Here is a 21,953-nt window from a genome sequence, read left to right as displayed (position 1 = left end):
GTTCAAGTCCTCCGTCGGAGAAAATTAAAAAAATTATTGTGAAAGAGGTTTGTACAAAAGTAATCTCATTTGTGTAACACTGATGAAAATGGATGGGAAAATTAAAAACACGTCATAGAAGTTCAACGTGAAAACAGTAGGAAGTTCAACTACTATAGTGAATGAATTTCAAATGAAAAACTTTTAAAATTGTCGCGAGTATGAAAAAACGATCAACACGGGAAAGTTGCGTGTTTACAGCAGTTTTCCATCGGTATATCACTTGCTCAATTCCGGTGAGTGGATGGAGAGCTACAAGCAAAAAATCACGTGAAAAACAGAGTGAAGTTCAGGTACACGCGCCGAGAAGTTCAGATTCTTCACACGGTCTATTTTCGAAGAATCTGTTTCGCGGTAAAGGTAGAACGAATGATCTCGCCATTTTCGAAATTACTTAAAAACGGTCAGGATTCAGAGAAAACCATCAACATGAAAAAGTTTCGCATTTTCCGTAGCTTTTCACCGGTATATTATTTGCCCCATTCGGATAAAGTTTGTAGAAATTACGGCAAAAATACGTTTTTAACCATTTTCAAAACTGACATAAAACCGTAATGAATTAGGAGAAACAATATATACAAAAAAGTTTCGCATTTCTTCAAGATTTCCAACGCCATATCATTTGCTGCATTTGGACGTACGATTAAAAAATTAGCTTGAAAATACGAACTCGGTGGAACTTGTACCGTTTTCTAAATTACTTTTAAACCATTCAAAAATAGAAAAAACTTTTAACATAAAAAAGTAGCGCATTTTCATAAGCTTTCCAACGCCATATTATTTGCCTCAATTGGATTAACCGTTTAGAAATGGCGTCGAAAATACGAACTCGGGTGTTCGGTTTGCGAAATTTTACGATTTTCTGAATTACTCTTTAACCGTAGGGAATTAGAGAAAACTTTCAACATGTGGAAGGAGCGGTTTTGCAGCAGCTTTCCAACGCCATATTATTTGCCTCATTCCGATAAACGGTTTAAAAATGCGATCGAAAATACGATTCACGTTTTTTGTGCGAAGAAAAAACGGTTTTCAAAACTGCTCTTAAAGCGCTTATATTTTGCCAAAAATTTAACTTGGGTCATAATACTGATGTCCATAGCTATACAACGGTATATCCCAAGCCCCATTTGGACACCTTTTAGCTGAAGTTCAACCTAGTACTCGGGGAAGGTCAAGCGTGTTACTCGGGAAGTTCATGTTGTGATCAGAATACTATTCTGAATCCCGTGATCAGAATAGTGTTTATGACCCAATGGTGATGTCCGATCAATCTCCCAATGGTGATGTCGATCGACCCAATAGGTAACGGCTGAATGTACAAATTGGATGCTCCATGCTTCTGCCTAGCCACAATAGATAGTAACGTAGACTAGTAACATGCACATGTTATAGTGTATGTTACTACCTTTATAGTGAGGAGTAACATATGTGTGATAACATGAAACACTTCATTTATTACTAGTAGTAACTAGCTATGTTACTACATACCTCTCTTTCTTCATTTATTGCTTGTCACATCATCTGTTTTATTCCGATATGTGTGATGTTACTATCTATATTACTCCCATTGTGGGTAGTCTAAGATATCTCTTGGATATAAGTAATTAAACGAGTTGTGCATGCACATAAACAATCAATTGGTTTGGTACATAATTTGTATTGTCGGCTCTGAATCTGCATCAGAGCTGAAAGTTAACTACACTGAATGTTTCAGACTTGACCTGTCCTTTCAAAAGGATGATCAGAGAGGAGTGTCAACCAAAATTTCGCCAGTAACAAGGGTTTCACCTGGGACGGGCACTGCAACTTTTATCCCAGAATCTCAAAAATACAGGCGGTTATCAATGTGCAGAAGCTAATCCATATATTTTTCCTTTCATTTACCTATTCCTGTCTGGGTCACAATGACTCTAAAATAGTTCAAACATAACAAACCGCAATTGATGCCAGATGTCTGAAGAAAGAAAGCAGAATAACTGAACATTCATTACTGACACTATGAGAAGCAGATAAAAATTCAGCTCACACACACATGAGACATCATGGATCTAATTAATCCAAGCAAGTCACTACGTCTTCGTGTCAATTGACTAACTTTTACAGAAAATACATGGCATGCGTGAATTAACACAATTTTCATATTACATTATAGTCATGAGCGAACAAAATGTTCAAATTAATTCCTACAAGTCCACTACAGCGCTGACCAGTACATGGTGCATAGAACCTACAGCAAACAAGCCGTTTCTGCATCTCAGCTACCAGATCCAGGTACCTGCAGAGCAACCAACGTCATCAGCCAAACACCGAGACCAATATGTAATTTTTTATTGAAGCTGCTACAGCGGGCAAAAGCCGGCCTAAAGGATTTTCACTTTCGTAAAACAAGATTGAGATACAACACAGCAGCTACAGCAGGTAGCACCCAACATATACAAGTGACAGGGAACAACAGAAGAACAACCAGAAACGAGCTATGACAAGCAGTCAACACCAAGAAATTAGCACCCATCACCACTGGGCAGATCAAGAGAGGGAACCACCATCAGAAATAGAGGGAACCAAAGCACTATGCAATGCAACAAAACCTCAGGCCCCTTCAAAGGGCACTAAACACCAAGATCTCACCACCGCCATGAGACCCAACGAGATAGGTCAACCATCATCACCAGGATGACCAAGGCACCGGTCACCGCCACAGATCATTCCACCGCCACCACCGAACACTCCAACAACCGCTCCAAAAACAAACATCAGGTCACCAGCTGCGGATCCATGGCTCCAAAACAGCGCACCCAGGGGGGGGGGGGGGGGGGGGGACGACATCGAAGATGCCATCATCGTCCGATCAAGAGAAGGATCTGAGGCTTTCGCCCGGAGCTCCCCAATGACGCCTCCCTGAAGGGAAGCGGCACCCGAAGGCGTCGCCATCATCGTTGCTGACGAGGTTGGCACTAGGCTTTCGCCTGAGGCATCCCATCCTAGTCGTCTCACAACTTTGGTATGACTCAGGCAGTCAGCATTCCTTAATTATCACTGTGGAACTAGTGCCAAAAGCTCAAAGCTCAATCTTATCAGCATTACTGGACAAAACCAACAATTTTTCGCCACTGTCAGGACGGCCGCATGCGCAGGGCCAGTTGGGTCGGGAGGCAGCGGAACGGAGCCGGCAGCCGCTGAGCCGGACGCGGAAGCCCTCAGGCCGGAGCCGGCAGCCCTTGGGCCAGAGCTAGCAGCCCCCGAGCCGGATGCAAGAGCCCCCGGACCGGAGCCGGTAGCCGCGGACCGGACGCAGAAGTTCCCGGGCTGGAGCTGGCAGCCCCCGAGCCGGATGCAAGAACCGTCAGGTCGGCTGGGACGAAGATGGACTGCGAATCGGGGGAGGGCTTGATGGAATGCTAGTGCGGCTGCTCGAGGGAGACGTCGGTTGGAATTGCTTGCCGGGTGAAGCCAATCTTGGCCAACGTTCAGCCGCCTCGTTGTCGCCTCGAGAGACGTGGTGGAACTCACAGCCCTCGAAGTCACCGTTGATTTGCTGGACGAGGAAGCGATAGCTAGCCATGTTGGCGTCCCTGGCGTCCCACTCGTCAGAGACTTGTTGAACCACCAGATCCGAGTCACCGAAGCACAACATGCGTCGGATGCCGATTTCATTGGCCAACCGGAGGCCGTGGAGGAGAGCCTCGTACTCCGCCACGTTGTTCGAGGCAACGAAGTGGATCTACAACGCATATTTCAACACGTCACCCTTGGGGGAGTACAAGACGATGCCGGCTCCCAAGCCGGTGTGCATCCTTGAGTCATCGAAGTGCATGCACCAGTGCATCGAGTCGGGAGGAGGCAGGAAGTCAGCCAGCGCTTGGGACTTGATGGCCATGCAGGGCTCATAGTGGATCGTGTGGGCAGCCAGCTCGATGGCCAATTTGGCGACCCGACCGATGGCATCCCGACTGCCGATGATCTCCGAGAGGGGAGTCGTGCTCACCGTGGTGATGAGGTGCTCCTGGAAGTACTGCTTCATCTTCTTGGCGGCAAAGTACACGTTGTAGCACATCTTCTCGCCGTGGGGGTAGTTTTGCTTAGAGGGAGAGCACCTCGCTCAGGTAGTAGACCAGCCGCTGCACTGGCTGCGCCTTGCCGGCCTCAGGCCACCAGCATCACCACGCTGACCACGTGGGTGGTAGCCCCAATGTACATCAGCATGAGCTCTTTCTCAGCCGGCGCGGCCAGGACGAGTGCGGTGGAGAGCATGCGCTTGAGGTCGCGGAAGGCCTCGTCCGTCCACTCGAGAGGTAGTCTTCTTTATCAATTGATACAGGGGCAGGACCCTCACCCCCAGCCGGCTGACGAACCGGCTGAGGGACGCCTAGCAGCTGATGAACTTCTAGACGTCGCGCAACCAAGCCAGCTTGCGCATGCGCTCGACGGCCTTGATCTTCTTAGGTTGGCGTCAATCCCATGCTCGGAGACGAGTAAGCCAAGGAGCTGGTCGGCTCGCACACTTAGCACGCACTTCTCCGGGTTGAGCTTGATCTGGTACTCGCGCAGGTTTGCGAACGACTCCCGGAGGTCGTCCAGGAGGGTGGGTGCTTCTTGGTCTTCACCACGATGTCGTTCACGTATACATGCACGTTCCCGCCGATCTGCGGCAGGAGGCATTTCTGCATGCAGCGCTGGAAGGTGGCGCTGGCGTTCTTCAAGTCGAATGACATGGTGATGTAGCAGTAGGCCCCAATGGACGGGATGGAGGTCTTCAGCCGGTCGGCCGAGTCCAACTTGATCTGTTGGTAGCCGGAGTAAGCGTCGAGGAACGACAGCAGCTCGTAGCCGGCCATGGAGTCAATCACCTGATCGATCCGAGGCAGGGCGAAAGGGTCTTTGGGGCATGCCTTATTCAGGCTGGTGTAGTCGATGCACATGCGCCATGTGCCATTCTTCAAAACGAGGACCGGGTTGGCCAGCCACTCGAGGTGGAACACTTTCATGATGAAGCCGGCTGGGAGCAGCCGGGCGATCTCCTCACCAATGGTTCTTCACTTCTCCTCGGAGAAACGGCGGAGCGGTTGCTTGACCGGCATGGCATCCAGCCGCACGTGAAGTTTGTGCTCAACGAACTTCCTCGAAACACCAGGCATGTCCTTGGGGCACCATGCAAAGATAGCCCGGTTCTCACGAAGGAAGTCGACGAACTCGCCTTCCTATTTGTTGTCGAGGTAGGTGCTGACGGTGGCGCACTGGGCCAAGTTAGCTGGGTCCAGTGGAACTTGCTTGGTGTCCTTGGACGGCTAAAAGGACGACTCGTTAGCCAGCTGCTGGAAAGGAGGAGTCGGCATGGCCAGCTGCTCACGGGACAGCCACAAGCTAGCGCTTCTCCTCCACAATGACCAGACACTCGGCGAGCTTGGAGCCGGCTTCCGCACACTCAATGGATTTTCTGTAGTCACCGGCTACGGTGATGATGCCCTTGGGACCCAGCATCTTTAGCTTCAGGTAGGCATAATGGGGCACCGCCATGAACTTGGCCAGCGCGGGCCGGCCCAAAAGCGCGTGGTAGGGGCTGCTCAGATCCACCACCTCGAACCAGATCGGCTCACGGCGGAAATTGTGCGGGTCGCCAAACAGCACGTCCAGCCGGACCTTGCTGATGGAGCAAGAGAGCCCCGACACGATGCCGTGGAAGATCGTCTGGCTGGGCTGCAGTTGCTTCTCCTTGAGGCCCAGCTTGATCATGGTGTCACGGTAGAGGATGTTGATGCTGCTACCGCCATCGATGAGCACCCACGTGAAGCGGTAGGTGCGCTTCTCTAAAGCGAAAGTGGGTTCGAGGACGAGGACGTAGCCACCCGGCGTGGACATAACGGTCGGGTGGTCCTCCCGGCGCCAGGTGACCGGCTTCTCAGACCAGTGCATGAACCAAGGAACGGGGCGAGCGGTGGCGTTCACCTTTGGACCGCATGCGCAAGTTGTGCTTGTCGTCAGTCGCGCTGGTGAAGACGATGTAGGACACATCCCGCCGAGGAAAGTCAGCGCGCAGCATGCCGGCTGCCGGAGCCGGCGATGGCGGAGGAGGCAGTGGGGGAGGCAAAGCACCCACGCCTCGTGCCAGGCGTATGTGTCCAGGTGCACTGTCGAGTCATGTGGGAAGAAGGCTTTGCGCCGCTGTGGTGCTTGCATGGCGCGTTGAGCATCTACTCGAAAGTGAGTTTGGGCAGCCAGGCGCCCTTGTCGGTTCGTTGCCGCCGGCTACCTCCCTACTCAGCAGCAACTTGTCGGCTACTGCAGCGGGTATCTGGTTGGTCGCCCTTCCGCTTGTTGTTGTTGTTGTTGTTGTTGTTGTTCTGCCGGCCACCGTCTCCAACCGGCCGCCAGATGCGCCCAGCCGGACCTGCACCCTCATGGCGGAGTCGGTCGTGGCGTACTTGTCTGTCGTGGCCATGGTCGCTGGGTAGAAGCGCATGAGCTTGTGCTTGAGCAGGGTGCCGTCCTGGCACCCGTTGATGAAGTACTAGTCGTTGCGCAGCTTAGTCCACCGCGTAAGGTATTCGCGGAGGGTCTCATCTGGCCCCTGGATGCACATGGAGAGCTGGCGGGGCCGGCCAAGACGCTTGTGCGTGCCGATGAAGTTGCGCACAAACGCCTCGTCAAAGACCAGCTAGGTGTTGATGCTGTTGGCAGGCAGGTTGTTCAGCCACGTCCGGGCCGAGCCAAGCAGCATGAGCGGCACGTAATGCACCACCACGCGCTTGTTGCCGCCGGCTATGCCGACGGCCTTGGTGTAGTCGGTAAGCCAATCCTCCGGCTTGGCAGTCCAGTTGTACTTGGGGGTGTGCGAGGGAGCGTGACGCTCTTGGGGAAGGGTTCGCCATGGATGCGCGGGACGAAGCAAGCCGGCCCGACCAGGCTTTCCTCCTCCAATGCGAGGAAGCGGGCCAGCTGCTCGATGCGATGGCGAGCGTCGTTCTCATCTGGAAGGTCGCGGGGCCCAAGCCAATCGACGACCAAAGGGCAGACAGCCAAACAAGCAGAAGTCGATCGTTCTCGGCGTGCGAGCGGGGTCAAAGGAGCATGCTGCCAGCGAGTGGGGCCGGCAGGCGCGTCACGATGACACCAGCCTCCCCCGCTGCCACGGGACCAGCCCTCGAGGCTGAAAGCCGGCAGAGAGGAAGCTTGGAAAGTGTGCCGGGGGCCTGCTCGGCTGTAGACCGTCGACCAGCATGGGGGTTCCGAGCCAAAGGGGCCCGACCCGTACTGCTCTGCTGTGATGAGGTCGCGGACGCACTGCTGCAGGAGCGCCTCGCCCTCCAGGTGGTCGAATTCGGCCTCAGACTCGGCCTCCTGCGCGGCCCTCATGTTCTGGGCGGGAGTAGCGTAGGTGCGTCGGTTGGCGGCGAACGGCTCACCAATGGCGCCGCCACAGCGTCGCACGTCTCCCTGTCGGCTCGGCTCGACGCCAGCCGGAGTGAGGCCCTAGGCGGTGTTGTACTCACCCTGCGCGGACTCCATCTGGCGCCGCGTGGCGACGAGCTTGGTAGCCTCGGCAAGCAAGAGCTTGCGGGACACCTCGAGCTCAGCCGCAGCGACAGCCGGATCGGAGCTTGGCACTATGGGAGCGTGCAGGTTCTGCACCGTTGTCAGCAGAGGGTTGGACTGGCCAACGCCGGCGGTAGCCGCGCAGCCACCGCAACCGCACGCCAATTGCGGCCGTAGGTGGTGCTGCACTCGGTGGTGAGCTATGTTTTTAGAGCGGTAAAGCGAAGCCTCACTACTTAAGAGGTAAAGCATAAAGCGAGGCGACGCTTTAGACATACTCTGAACCTGATGGGCACTAGAATAGAGTACCATTCAGTGAGACATACATATGTTGATTCTAATCTACCAGTGAGCACATATATTCTAATCCATCCACTAAGCAGTAAGCAACTAGCCAACTACTATAAGAGAGGTAGTAGCAGCACATAACAGCAGAGGAGCTGTGCATAGCATAACACATAACAGAGCAGGAAAGGCATGACAAGCTGGTGCAGATCTGAGCATGGAAGAAAGAGCGAAGAGAGGGGAACGGGGAGAGAAGAGGGTAGGAGCCATACATTGTGGTTGCTTAAGAGGAGGGGGAAGGGGCTACAGCTGGAGAGGAGGAGGGGCTCTGGCCGGAGAGGAGGAAGCTTGTGCAGATCTGAGGAAGTTGCTCCTAGAGGAGAGAGGAGAGAGCTGAAAGCCTAGAGATTTGCACGCTCTGGTTTTGGTTCTCTCTCTTTCTATCCCCTCCTGTAACTGTTTCACATGTGAGCCCAGTTTTCCCGCCCTTGTGTTCCCGCCCAGCCCTTTTTCCCCGCCAGAAATCTCTGTCCCCCTACTTGGCAAGTCTAAGGCGTCCTCTCTGCCCTAAAGCGCCAATCAGGATGCCTAAGCAGGCGCTTCAGACGCTTTAATGTCTAAGGCGGACGCCTTAGACACATATCTAAAGCGAGGTGGGCGCTTTGAGCCTAGAGGGTGCTCTGACGCTTTAGGGACGCTTTACAAATAGAGATGGTGAGCACCTCTACGCGAACACAGAGGTCGTCGATGTCGCTGCGACGTTGCTGCCGCCAGACGACAGCAGGTCAGAGACGATGAGCACCCCGCTGGGGTACTCGTCGGGGACGAGCGCGACAAAGACGCGCAGCTCGCCGAAGGGGGCGACGGAGCCGCCTACAGGGCAGGCGACTGCACCGGGCAGGCTGATCAGACCATGCGTGATGCGCTCGCCGGAGGGAGTGAAGGGTCTCATCCGGAACATAACGGCCAGACCCATGATGGGCGCCAACTATCGTGGTGTGCTCGCGGCAGATGCCATGGGTAGGCTTATTGAACGTGGTTGGGGCCAAAAGACGCTGGTGGGTTCCGGAGGCGAGATTGGGGACAAGTGGTGCGAGACAGACGATGTACCCAGGTTCGGGGCCCTCTAAGGGAGGTAACACCCCTAGTCCTACCGGATCTACTAAGAGGATCACAATGGAACTTCAATGGTGCTCCTTGAGCTGTTTGGGTGGAGTAGAAAGGAGCTAGCTCTCCTGTTCTCCTTGCATGTATTTGTCTGTGTGTGGGATGAATGAGCCGACTCCCTGCATGGGGGGCTCCTGGGAGGTATTATAGACTGACCTCCCAAGGTACAATGGTAAATCTAAGTGGGGGCGGGGCCCTCGTGTCATTGTCTTCATCTTCTCGTGGGGCCGCCGGCTGTGGGACCCGCCGGCAGGACGTCACTGTGGCACGTCGCCCGCCGCATCACAAAGTAGTTGGCACAGTGCCTTGTTGCGCTAACATCAATCTCCCCGGTCAGCGGAGCCGCACGCACTTTAGCCATGCCTCTTTCGGTCAGCGGTGAGGGGTGCACTATTGCTATGCTCTCCCCGTCCTGGGGGAGCGATCTTGTCGTACGGCTGGATGGGACGGGCGCTGACCCGTTGTCTGCCAGCTGCGGCCAGTCGGCCGAAGCTTTGTCGCCGTGCCCAGCCGGCCTGGAGCCAGACAGACGACTGGAAGGCGAGCCGGATCGAGTGGCGATTGCCGCCCTGATGTTTTGAAAATTGCTAAGTGTTGATGCACCTACCCAGGGGTCATCCCCGGACACAATTACCAACCAGTAAAAGTAAAACCAGAAAATATTGAAAAAGCATAGTAAAGGGAAGTTTTTAATTCTGCCACTACTTAGCATTGCATTCTCATCTATGAGGAGGCACGAACAAAGCAATAAGGAATGGGAAAGGGTTCAAGTCAACTGTCATCTGGGAAGCTAGAGGGAGAGAAGCACTTGCATTATCAGAAGGAACTGGAGAACTAAGGATGAAATAGACCCGCAACAAGGCAGTATGATAGAAGGAAGGGCAAGCTAAAGCGCAAATCCAGTAGCTGGGTAAAGGCACATTATGAAGGGGATGAAAAGCTGCTGGGGAAGGGATGAGGAAGCAACACATACAGAAGAGATGCAGGAAGCAGACTGCCATGAGAGCATGACGGGGGGTAGCCAGGGGAGCAACGGTTTAGCAAAGGCTCGTATGGAGAATCTTGGGAGTCCTCTCTTTACATTTGGTTTGTAGAAGTGGCATCTTATACAACAAAAATAACATTTCAGATACCTCAACTTCCATGCAGAAGATAAGCTTACCTGATCAACCAATATATCATGATAGTGTATCTGATCAGCCAGTCACCTTATGCATTGTTCAAAAGTTCAGATCGACCATGTTCACCGCCAACATCTGTTTCTAGAAGGATAATAAGTTAAATAACCAATTATATTCCAAAAGAAAATGAGTAGATATGAGAATGCATCAAGGTGATATTCAGATAAACCTATGGGCGTAATTTTAGAAAGGAAAAAAAATCTCAGGGCTGAAACAACATAAGGAATGGGTAGACAAAACCACACTTCTAGTCAACTTCGAGGAATATCCCTCAAAACAGCATATATTCATTAATACCATAAAAATGAAGAACATATGCAGCCTCAGACTATTAGCTAATCGGAAAAGAGAAGTTATCTAGAATTATTTTAAGCTCATTTCATGGTATATCAAACACAACAGATATGCTCATACTAACCTACCCTATCAACAGAAGTGATCATGACAATTCAGATTAAGATTATATTAGTAAATGAATCTAGGCTGAAAATATGAAATGAACTCAGTTTTTTTCTTAAATGCTGGTGCCAATGGACTTGCGACTCATAGCAAGACTCTCCTCCAAGTGATAAAATCATCAATAGTTTCCTAAATTTGAAACCTTTTCATTGTTGTGGATTTACAAATATTAGAAGATCAGCAGGGATAACAATATTGAATGACAGAACTGTAACTAACATTAAGCTTCCAACTGCACGTATTAAGCTATATACACTTGATTTCTAGTTTTGATGTCGTAATCTAAAGATTCCAACTGTTATGTAGTACCTCATCTTGAGGAAAAAACTGCACTGCAGCTATGCACTACCACTACCATATAAAGTTCTTGCATGTGTGAATAGCCGGGCAAAAATGACATTTAGTTCAACTATTATACAGATAATTTTCAACTTGGTGTTACCTGTTTTATTCTATGGATCTTCACATGCTAAAATTGGACAGACAGAAAGCCTGCTAGACTTAAAGTCCAATGATAGTAACAATACTAGTAGTGATAATAATAGTGTCAGAATATTCGAAAGAAATTGCTACTTTTTTTCGACAAAGAAGGTATCCCCAATCCCCCTCTGCTTCAATCACAATAATCACGCCACACTAGAACAATGACAACCTGCCACCTGGCTATATAAGAACCGGTGACATGTACTGTACTAGATACTGCTAACAAATACTTTGTCCAGCTCAGATGCATTGCATAGAATGCGACCACAGAAAAAAACGCTACAGAACAATAGCGCTATATAATGAAGAGGTCATGAAGCAGCAATATAAATAATCGATATGACACTACATAGAATTGTTAGCTTAGTACCAAAGGATGTGGACAACATTCCATCAACCAATTATCAAATAACAACTTGTTTTTGTCATGCCCACATTGTGAAAGGCATGTTATTACCTGCAGTATACACACTTTCAAATGGATGGCAGTGAGATATACTTTCGGTTTTGGATAGCTTTTTGAACTGCAATGACTGAAGCTGGAGTGCAAAGAGGCCAATAAATGTCCGCAGGAACACCATATTATTTTCCTCAGCAAACCCTAGTACCATAATGCTGCCCTTCTTTGGATTAAGGGAAAGTAGTTTGTCCAGTTCAATAGTTTTTTCCAGCCACCATGAGGCAACACCATTGCAACTGATCTTTCGCTTCCATAATTGAATTGTGTAATCTGCCACAAAGAGGAAACCCAGCCCACCACCATCTGCCCTTATAACCATGATGTGAGCTTCATACGCAAAATCAGGCATCCTTATCAAAGCTAGACTCTGCTTCTCGAGATCAAATTGAAGGATGATTGATGAACAATCAGTAAGAGTCCAGTAAAGGTAGTGCCCAACCAGCATCGGCACAGTGGAAACTGTGATGTCAAATATGTAGTAGAGACGAGAGTCGAGGCCGGACGGAATCGTCGTCGAGATGAGGTTACCCCACATGCCGGTCTCCGACGAGTATACGCAAGCGAGCGCTGCTTCTCCATCTGGCATGCTGAGTCCGCGTGTTGCAATACAGACCACACGGAAGTGGTGGATGTCCCCCACAGCACGAAGCACCGCCCCGTTGATCAGGATCCCCGCTGCCTTGTCGAACGGCGCGGGGATGGCTAGGTGGTGCTGGTCGCCGGTGATGGGGTCCCACACGAGGAATTGGTGCCTCGTACCATCGTAGATGAGCACGAAGCCATGGCGGCAGTTTAGTAGCCTAAAGCGGCACAGGTGGGCGGCCTCCAAAGAGAGGCGGCCAGGAGGGACACGGTTGGGGGCCTCGAGAGCAGGTAGGAAGGAGATACCGTGAAGTTCTTGGACGAAGCAACCGAGGAGGGGAGGGTTGCGGCGGTGGTGGATCCGGAAGCGGCGGAGGAAGCCGGGGTCGGAGGCGAGGCTGCGCCAGCGCTTGCAGACGAGCGAGGCACGGGGTAGGGAGGAGGGCTGCGGCGGGAGGCGGAGGAGGATCTCGGGGAGTAGGTTTTCGTCATCCAGCGGCGCCGCCGCCGCCGAGAGGTGGCGGCGGCTGCTCATCTCGCCCGCCCTAGTCAGTCACTGACGCGATGCGGGATCTGCTGAAATGAAGAGCAGGCCGTGTAGAACTGGGCTGGACACTAAAGCCCACGTTGTGTGCTAATTTATGATTTCGAGCCCAGTAGCCAAACGTATAAAAATAACATCTCTTAACTCGTTTCGGGCGAACCAACATGTGGTTGGATGGTTAGACGGACAATGGTATTTTCAACCCATCAGAGTTTAAATCGCTCGCATTTATTCCTGAATTTATTTTAGAATTTCCGTAAATTTCAAGATGATATGCGGGCTCAGTCTTTCGGAGGTGCTCATAGGGTAGGGTGTACGTGTGTGTGTTCATAGGGGTGAGTGTATGTGCGTATATATGAGCGCTTGTGTCTGTACTGATGGTAAAAAAAACTAGTTTCGAAGGGCTGTTTTGCAGACGGCAAATAATTTCTTTGATTATTTGTTGTTGTGTCTCACCATGTAATTGTTTCTTTCTTCGCGAAAGTGCTATTTTGATCCTGAGCTTATATGTTTCCGCATGGACAATAAAATTCAAAAAAATAGTAAAAGAATTCAAAAAAGATCTGATATTTTTTTGTGATGAACTTTGATGAAAGTTCTAATTGGGTGCAAAATTTCAGGTCAAAATGACATTCGTGGAGGTCTGCGAAAAATAAACAAAATTGATGCTACAAAATGCTTCCAACAATAGTCTTTTTGAATCATCAATTTTTTTTTCAAACCTTCATGAATGTCATTTCAACCTGAAATTTTGTACGCAGTTAGACAATTCATCAATGTTCATCAGAAAGAAATGCAGATTTTCTTGAATGTTTTTACTATTTTTATATTTTACTGTTCAAGCGGGAGCATGTGAGCTCGGGATCAAATACTCCATGTCCCTTTCTTCGTCCATTTTTTGTTGTTATGTTTTTCTCTTTTTTTGAGAAAATCTTCAATCTATCCATCTTCAATCATAGCAGTACAACAAACACCAGAAATGATAAAAATTACATCCAAATACATAAACCATCTAGTGACGACTACAACTACTGAAGTGAGCCAAAGGCGCGCCGCCATCACCGTCCCTCCCTCGCCGGAGTCGGACACAACTTGTTGTAGTAGACAGTCGGGAAGTCGTCGTGCTAAGGTCCCATAGGACCAGAGCACCAGAACAAGAACCGCGCTGATAAAGAATAACATAGATCGAAAGGATTCAACCCAAAGACACACGAATATAGACGAACAACAACTAGATCCAAACAAATCCACCGAGGATAGATCTGCGGAAGACACACCTCCGCACGCCCACCAATGTTGCTAGACGCACCGTACCACCGGAACATGGACTAGTTGGAGAGACCTTTATTGCATCTTCAGGGAGCCGTCGCCGTCTGGCCTTCCTAAGCAGGAGACAAACCCTAACAAAACTCAAAGAAACGACTAACAACCCTTACCAAAATCCACCGCATCCCCATGGCCCTAGGGCAACCAAAGGCGAGGCAGACCTGTGGCGGCACCAACGAGAGGTACGAACCCTAGCTTTTGGGGGTGGGGGAGGAGGAACTTAGATAGCTTCTACATCGTTTCTTCTGTTGACGTAGAGGACAAAAGAATCGTTCTGATGGTTTTCATCCTCATAGCGTAAGATTTGCAAATGCAACAGCACACAACGAGAAATGAAGTTATGATTGTTGGAAATTATATATGCTATACTCTAGTTCCTCTGGGGTTTTTTCATGCTACGACTCACAATGCATAATGAGTCTAGTTGGACATGGATATATTTACAAACTCTAATGAGGGTAGTGGACATGGATCTATTTTACACTATTTTTAGGTGTTTTATTATTTCATCAGTTTTCGGAATATTCATACGACTCGTAAGCAATGTCACCAACCACAATCAAGCATGTCAGTTTTCAAGTCTAGCACATATGTGTGAAATATATGTCATGATAAAGATTGTACTTCCTCCGTCGCACAATATAAGACGTTTTTTGCGAGCTATGTTAGGTTTAGGTTACAAAAATATCTTACATTATGGAATGGAGGGAGTATATGTAAGACCAATTTTCATTTTAATCGTGTGGATCAACAACCTGCAAAACAAACCCAATTCCTTCGCCACGTGCTGTCTCGGAAAAACATTACATATAAATAACATTTCAGTAGAGTCGGTCATAACAAATTCATCCGCTGTATTCCAGTACAGTCATCTGTAGCACATTGAGTATTACTTCCTCGAGTGAAACTCCAGATCAGTGATTCTCCTTCACATATATCAACAATATGAATAATTCCACATTGAGTTAAATAATAACACTAGTATTCTTTTACCAGCAATGATGAACATTGAGCGAAGTTTAAAATAGCGCTCTATAGCGTTTGGAGGGGCATCATACTAAGTTGTTTACTGCCATTTAGCGCGTTATAGGCCAACTTAGCGCATTAACGTTTCCGTCACAATTTGTCATACCCTTACTATTCACAACTTTGATATTGGGAGAAATATATTGGCCGAGTTGGCCTGGAACCGTTGTTAGGGTTTCAAGTGGCAGAGACAGCGCATGGGGCGATTTCTACTTTCCCATTGTGCGTTGGCTAGAAATACATGGTTTTATTATTTTTGTGTAGCTCACATAAAAGTGTATGGGTCGCGCTATTCGTCACCCTGGGTGAGGAATAGTTATTCTTCACCCCCTTCTATTTTACCATCAATGCACCGTAATTTTACGTTCCGTAAGTTTTGTCTTATTTCAGACGCAAAAAGAGACCGTAAGAAAATATATAATCGTCGTAAAAAAATATTTTATATTATGTAAAATTACAAACGTAAAAACATAGTCTAAAATACACATAAACTACAAATTTTCTTGTCTTATGACCTATATTTTTATTTTCTTATGTCAAATTTTACATAGTGAATCAATAGGAATGTAACTATTTGAATTCCAAACGTAATTTAATTATGAAATGACCGTAAGATTACCTCAGGTGAAGAATAACTTATTCTGCATCCTGTGTGATGAATAGTAACACTATTTTACCATGAAACTTTATAGGCAAGTACTCCAGCACACATCCATAGGTATGTGTGTATATTTTTTCAGATTTTTTTTTGAAACATAAAATTTTGATTTTGATTTTTTCAAATTTCAGGCTCCTGGAGCTTGAGATCCATTATCGTATTTCTGTTTGTTCTTATCCACCAACGTACTTGCAACAAACGTGTGCCCGCAGTTTTCTCGCTTACTCCAGCCATTCAGTCACTTGAGCAATGGGAAAGTATTACCATTGCCTATTTCGGTATTTCCCCACTCCGTTTCCACACTCCGCCGCCGCATTTGACCAACCCATCCATCGCCCCCCGCGTAGAAGCAACAGAAGCACAAGCACACCGCCGGCCGTAATCGATCGAGGGACGGACGACGGCGAAGCAATCCGTCGGTCACGCCGCGCCCTGGTTATCAAGCAAGGTACGTACGTCTCCATCAGGCTTAACAAATCTGCTCTGCATTTGGGCTGTCCGCCCGCCGCCGCGCCTAAAACCCTAGCTCGGTTGCATTCTAATCATGCCGCTTCATCTAATCCAACGTAGTAGGATGGATTCGACCGATTTCTGGCTGGAGGATCTGCTAGTCTCGCCCGACGCCCGAGAAGATCCATCCTGCGCCACCACACGTCCACGCCGCCCGTCCTCCGCGCCGAAGGGCTCGAATTCGAGCTCTTACCAGCAGGCAATGGCGCCCCATCCCCTCCGGCGTTCACGTCCAGGATATCCGTGCAGAAGTTCTGCGCCACCGTGGCCCAATTTGACGGCTTCAAGACCAGGCTGGCAACGGAGACCGTGTTGAGTAAAAATAGGCAATTTCTCGATTAAATTAATCCACAAGTAAATCATTAGCATGGCATTGACACAAATAAACACACACTTATATTCAGTCAAGCTAGCACACACTACGCTAATTGCAGAAAGATTTACGTATAACACTAGCATGGCTAAAACAGAAAACACTATGAGCGGGATAAACGAGTTATACCCTCGAGTAGGCCATGCAGAGGCCGCAGCTTTGGTGGCAGCAGCGGCGTCTTCGGCGGCCTTCTTGTCGGCTTCAACTTTCTCTGCGGCGGCATGTTCGGCGTCGGTGGACATGGTGATGATGAAGGCGACACGGACGTAGAGTAAGTAGACGATTGGAAGCGAGCAGTCACGTAATCGCTGCCCAAAAACCTATTCGCCCCTCACCCCGTACAGGAACCAGAAGGGCGTGGTTTCGGAGACCTGCTCTCCTATCGACCGTGCATGCGGCAGACGGGATGGAGTCACCGGCGGCAGCAGCAGCAAAGGAACGACGGTGGACGTGCGCGTGGAGCAGATGTGATCTGTTCGTGACGGCTAGGGTTAGGAGACACCACACACTTATAGGCGCAGCCGCGTGGAGAGACGTGGGCTCGACCCACGTCCGAGTCCGTGACAGCCCACGATCTGACGTCTCAGATCGTGGCCCAGCTGTCAGAGAACTCTCCGTTAGTGACTGGCAAAAATAAGCGCGTAGGTGTGAGCTCGGCTCAATCCCGCAACCCGCGTCGCGTCGGGACGAGGCGAGGCGAGGCGTGGCGTGGCGTGGCGAGGCAGAGGAGGAGTGCGCGAGGGCCTCTTCTCTTCTCAAGCTTCAATAACATGTAGAAGAGAAACTCTTATAAGGAGGTCCAACTCACCTTCCACTTCCGGGGTGGGACTAAACTTTCCACTACACCTAGTGACATATAACCCACATGGGCCCTTAGAGATTTTTCAGAAATTGCTATATGGGCCTAGAGCCCATCTCAAATTTCAGCAATCCTCCACCAGATCTCGAGGGCCCATTGTGTCCTCTGTTCCAATTACTGTTTCGATATACCAGTGTTTCAGTGAAGACCTGTTAAGGTTGAGCTTCACCTAGAGCAAGTAGTTACACTCCTTCACAACTGAACAATGGACTATGCCTTGAATTGTCAGTTTGGCGTAAAGAAGTTTCACCACATGTCTTACTAGTACTAGGCTGCCGAAGACTGACCCCTCGGGTGGAGCATATAAGTCACACTCCTTGCCTATTCATGAGCTTACTAGAGATCACCCCAATCTCATAGACTATGACCAGCAGTCGGGCTCATATAGGTGTGTTCCTCCAAAGATCGCTCTGTAGGATAGCATCTTGCTTATATAAGCTTCGGAACACATTAAGACAGTAGTCATCCTACCATACAGTATCGAGAGTATTGCATCTCCAACAGAGTGGGTTAGTATAGTTACTCTCCTCAGTTCATCACTGGCTTGTTTTCCCAGGTCCTAATTCACGGGATCTCCGATCACATAGGTTGGGTTACTACCATGGCAACTTATGTGGGTCTCGTACCCATCTCCCTCGATGCATTATCTATCACTACATGTGATAGCCCTTTCATAAAGGGATCTGCCCGATTCTTAGCCGTATGGACATACTCCAATGCTATCACTCCGGAGTTTCTTAATTTTCTGACAGCCTTTAATCTCATTCTTATGTGTTTCTTGGACTTCATGTTGTCCTTTGAACTTTTCACCTTGGTGATGACAGTCTGATTATCGCAGTTCATAAGGATAGCCGGAACCGGTTTATAAACCAATGGCAAGTCCATCAAAAGATCTCGAAGCCATCCTGCTTCGACACCAGATGTGTCTAATGCTGTTAATTCTGCTTCCATAGTCGATCTCGTTAAGATCGTTTGTTTGCAAGACTTCCAGAAAACAACGCCACCTCCAAGAGTAAACATATACCCAGTTGTGGCCTTCATCTCATCAGCATTAGAGATCCAATTCGCATCACTATACCCTTCAAGTACCGACGGGTATCCGGTATAGTGAAGTCCATAGTCCATAGTACCTTTCAGATAGCGCATAACTCTTTCAACGGCATGCCAATGTACATCGCCCGGTTTGGAAACAAACCGGCTCAGTTTGCTCACAGCAAACGCGATGTCAGGCCTCATTGCGCTCGCTAGGTACATCAGTGAACCAATGATTTGAGAGTATCTCAATTGATCTATAGCTGTGCCTTTGGACTTCCGAATCAACACGCTAGGATCATACGGTGTTTGAGATTGTGTGCAGTCCGAATATCCAAAACGACTCAACACCTTCTCAACATAGTGGGATTGTAGAAGTGTAATCCCACCCTCATTATCTCTCAATAGCTTGATGTTCAAGATAACATCAGCCACACCAAGGTCTTTCATCTCAAAGTTCTGAGACAGAAACGACTTGACCTCCTCAATGACTTTGAGGTTGGTTCCGAATATCAGTATGTCATCAACATACAAGCACAATATAACTCCTTCGCCCCACCATGGCGATAGTATACACATTTGTCAGCCTCATTAACAACGAAACCAACAGATGTCAGAGTTGTATTAAACTTATCATGACATTGCTTAGGTGCTTGCTTCAGGCCATATAAAGATTTCAGCAACCTACACACCTTTCTTTCCTGACCATCTATCACAAAGCCATCTGGCTGTTGCATATAGATTTCCTCATTTAGCTCTTAATTTAGAAAAGCCGTCTTAACATCCATCTGGTGGACGAGAAGACCATGCGAGGCCGCCAACGAGAGTAATACTCTAATGGTGGTCAGTATAGCCACATGTGAATAAGTATCGAAGAAATCTTCCTCTTCTTTCTGGTCATAACCCTTGGCTACAAGCCTAGCCTTGTACTTTTCAATCGTACCATCGGGCCTAAACTTCTTTTTGAACACCCACTTACATCCCAATGGTTTGCAACCATAGGGATGCTCAGTGATCTCCCATGTCCCGTTAGCCATGATGGAATCCATCTCGCTACGGACCGCATCCTTCCAGTAGTCAGCTTCTGGAGAGGCATACGCTTCTGAAATAGAAGTAGGAGTATCATCCACGAGGTACACGAAGAAATCATCACCAAAGGTCTTTGCAGTCCTTTGTCTCTTGCCCCTACCAAGGGTTTCCTCGTCATCCTCCTCAGGATTTTCATCATGTGTTTGTTCATAATATTCCATAGGGATGGCAGGTTCAGGAGTCTCCTCAGATTCCTGACTAGAAGTGCTTTGCATATCTCTCATAGGAAAAATATCCTCGAAGAATGTAGCATCCTTAGACTCCATAATTGTACCGACCTTCTGGTCAGGTACCTCAGATTTCACTAATAGAAATCTATAGCCAATGATGTTGTTAGCGTAGCCCAAATTAACGCAGTCCACAGTCTTTGGTCCAAGCTTACGCTTTTTGGGGATCGGCACATTGACTTTCGCCAAACAGCCCCAAGTACGCAAGTACGAGAGTGTTGTCCTTCTCTTTGCCCATTTCTCATAGTTAGTGATCTCATTATCCATTGTTAGAACTTTATTTAGGACATGACATGCCGTCAATATAGCCTCCCCCCATCATGCCTTGGATAAACCCGATGTATCTAACATGGCGTTAACCAAATCAGTTAGAGTACGGTTTTTCCACTCGGCAACCCCGTTTGACTGGGGTGAATAGGGAGGCGTCCTCTCATGAATAATGCCGTGTTTAGCACATAAAGAATCAAACTCACTCGAGAAGTACTCTCCACCACGATCTGACCGGACTCGTTTAATTTTCTTTTCAAGTTGATTCTCAACTTCTGCCTTATACATTTTAAAGTAGTGTAGAGCCTCATCTTTAGTTTTTAATAGATACACATAGCAATATCTAGTGGAGTCATCTATCAATGTCATGAAGTATTTCTTTCCACCTTTAGTCAACACGCCATTCATCTCATAAAGATCAGAATGTATGAGTTCTAATGGTGCCAAGCGTCTCTCCTCCGCGGCCTTGTGAGGCTTGCAAGGTTGCTTAGCTTGCACACATGAAAGGCACTTAGAACCTTTGGCTAAGGTGAAACTCGGGATTAAATCCAACTTGGCTAGCCGCGTCATAACACCGAAACTATGTGAAAAAGACGTGAATGCCAAACTTCAGATTAATTAACATTCGAATGAATATGATTCACGACTTTATTACAGAAATCTGCGAGGGAAAGGCGGAACATCCCTCCGCTTTCATAACCTTTTCCAACAAAGAGTCCATATTTCATAACAACTAATTTATTAGACTCGAAAACCAACTTAAACCCTTCTCTACATAGAAGGGAGCCACTAACGAGGTTCTTCTTGATGGCGGGGACATGCTGCACGTTCTTCAACTGCACGATCCTTCCCGAAGTAAACTTCAGATCGACCGTGCCAACACCATGAACAGAAGCACTCGCGCCATTCCCCATCAATACGGACCCGTGGCCTGTGACCTGGTAAGAAGTGAACAATGAAATGTCAGCACACACATGTACATCTGCACCTGTGTCCACCCACCAATCGGTGGGTTGAGACACTGAAAAAACAGTAAATAAATTACCGTACCCAGGTGCACCATTCTCATTGTTGTCCACAATCATGTTGACGGACTTGGAGTCCTGTCCTGACTTCTTGTGCTTGTTTGGGCACTTGTTGGCCCAATGTTCAATCGAACCACAAGTAAAGCAGCCCTCATCCTTCTTGTTCTTCTTGAAGGTCTTCTTACCCTTATTCTTAAAGTCGGTATTGTGTTGGACACCGTTCTTTCCCTTGGGCTTGTGGGAGTTGAAGTTCTTCTGGTTCACCATGTTGGCGACAGAAGTCTCTTCTGCCCCTTTTCCGTGCGAGTCCTTTGCCCTTGAATTCTACTCAACACTCAGATGGCCAATGACATCCTCCACAGAGAATTCACGCCTCTGATGTTTCAGAGTGGTGGCAAAGTTCCTCCAGGAATTAGGGAGCTTAGCGATTATGCAGCCCGCGGCAAACTTGCCCGGTAACTCGCACTTAAGAAGTTCAAGCTCCTTAACAATGCATATTATCACATGAGCCTGCTCCAATACAGGACGGTTTTCAACCATCTTGTAATCGTGGAACTGCTCTATAATATACATCTCGCTCCCGGCATCGGCCGCCCCGAACTTATATTCGAGCGCCTCCCACAAGTCCTTGGCGACATGCACATGTAAATATGCGTCGACCAGTTTATCTTCGATCACGCTAAGAACTGCTCCGAGGAACACAACGGTGGCCTCCTTGAACGCCTTCTCCTGTTCAGGAGCAATCATTCCCGTGGAGACACCGGTGACCCAAAACATGTTCATAGCCGTGAGCCATAAAGTGGTCTTAGTTTGCCAACGCTCAAAATACGA

At 48.5% G+C, this 21,953-nt stretch overlaps 1 protein-coding gene across 2 annotated transcripts; it reads right to left on the bottom strand.

Moving 5' to 3' along the window:
• Window positions 1–1,994: 1,994 nt before the first annotated feature.
• LOC125514804 (putative F-box/kelch-repeat protein At1g15680) lies at window positions 1,995–12,787 on the bottom strand. 2 transcript variants are annotated; one of them, XM_048680158.2, is made up of 3 exons: window positions 11,602–12,787; window positions 10,184–10,283; window positions 1,995–2,314 (listed from the first exon to the last, which is right to left on the bottom strand). In XM_048680158.2, exons 1-2 carry the CDS (start codon window positions 12,719–12,721, stop codon window positions 10,231–10,233), a joined length of 1,173 nt encoding a protein of 390 aa, XP_048536115.1. In that variant the 5' UTR covers window positions 12,722–12,787; the 3' UTR covers window positions 1,995–2,314; window positions 10,184–10,230. The 2 variants fall into 2 exon arrangements, with proteins under 2 accessions (XP_048536115.1, XP_048536116.1); XM_048680159.2 differs by having other exon boundaries at window positions 10,184–10,277; window positions 11,602–12,785.
• Window positions 12,788–21,953: the final 9,166 nt, after the last annotated feature.

Source organism: Triticum urartu, chromosome 6A (genome assembly GCF_056163025.1).
Source record: "Triticum urartu cultivar PI428250 chromosome 6A, HENAU_Tu73, whole genome shotgun sequence".
In the NCBI taxonomy this organism is placed as follows: domain Eukaryota; kingdom Viridiplantae; phylum Streptophyta; class Magnoliopsida; order Poales; family Poaceae; genus Triticum; species Triticum urartu.
The sequence above is the reverse complement of the archived record's forward strand: the minus strand, read 5'-3'. Positions and strand labels throughout refer to the sequence as shown.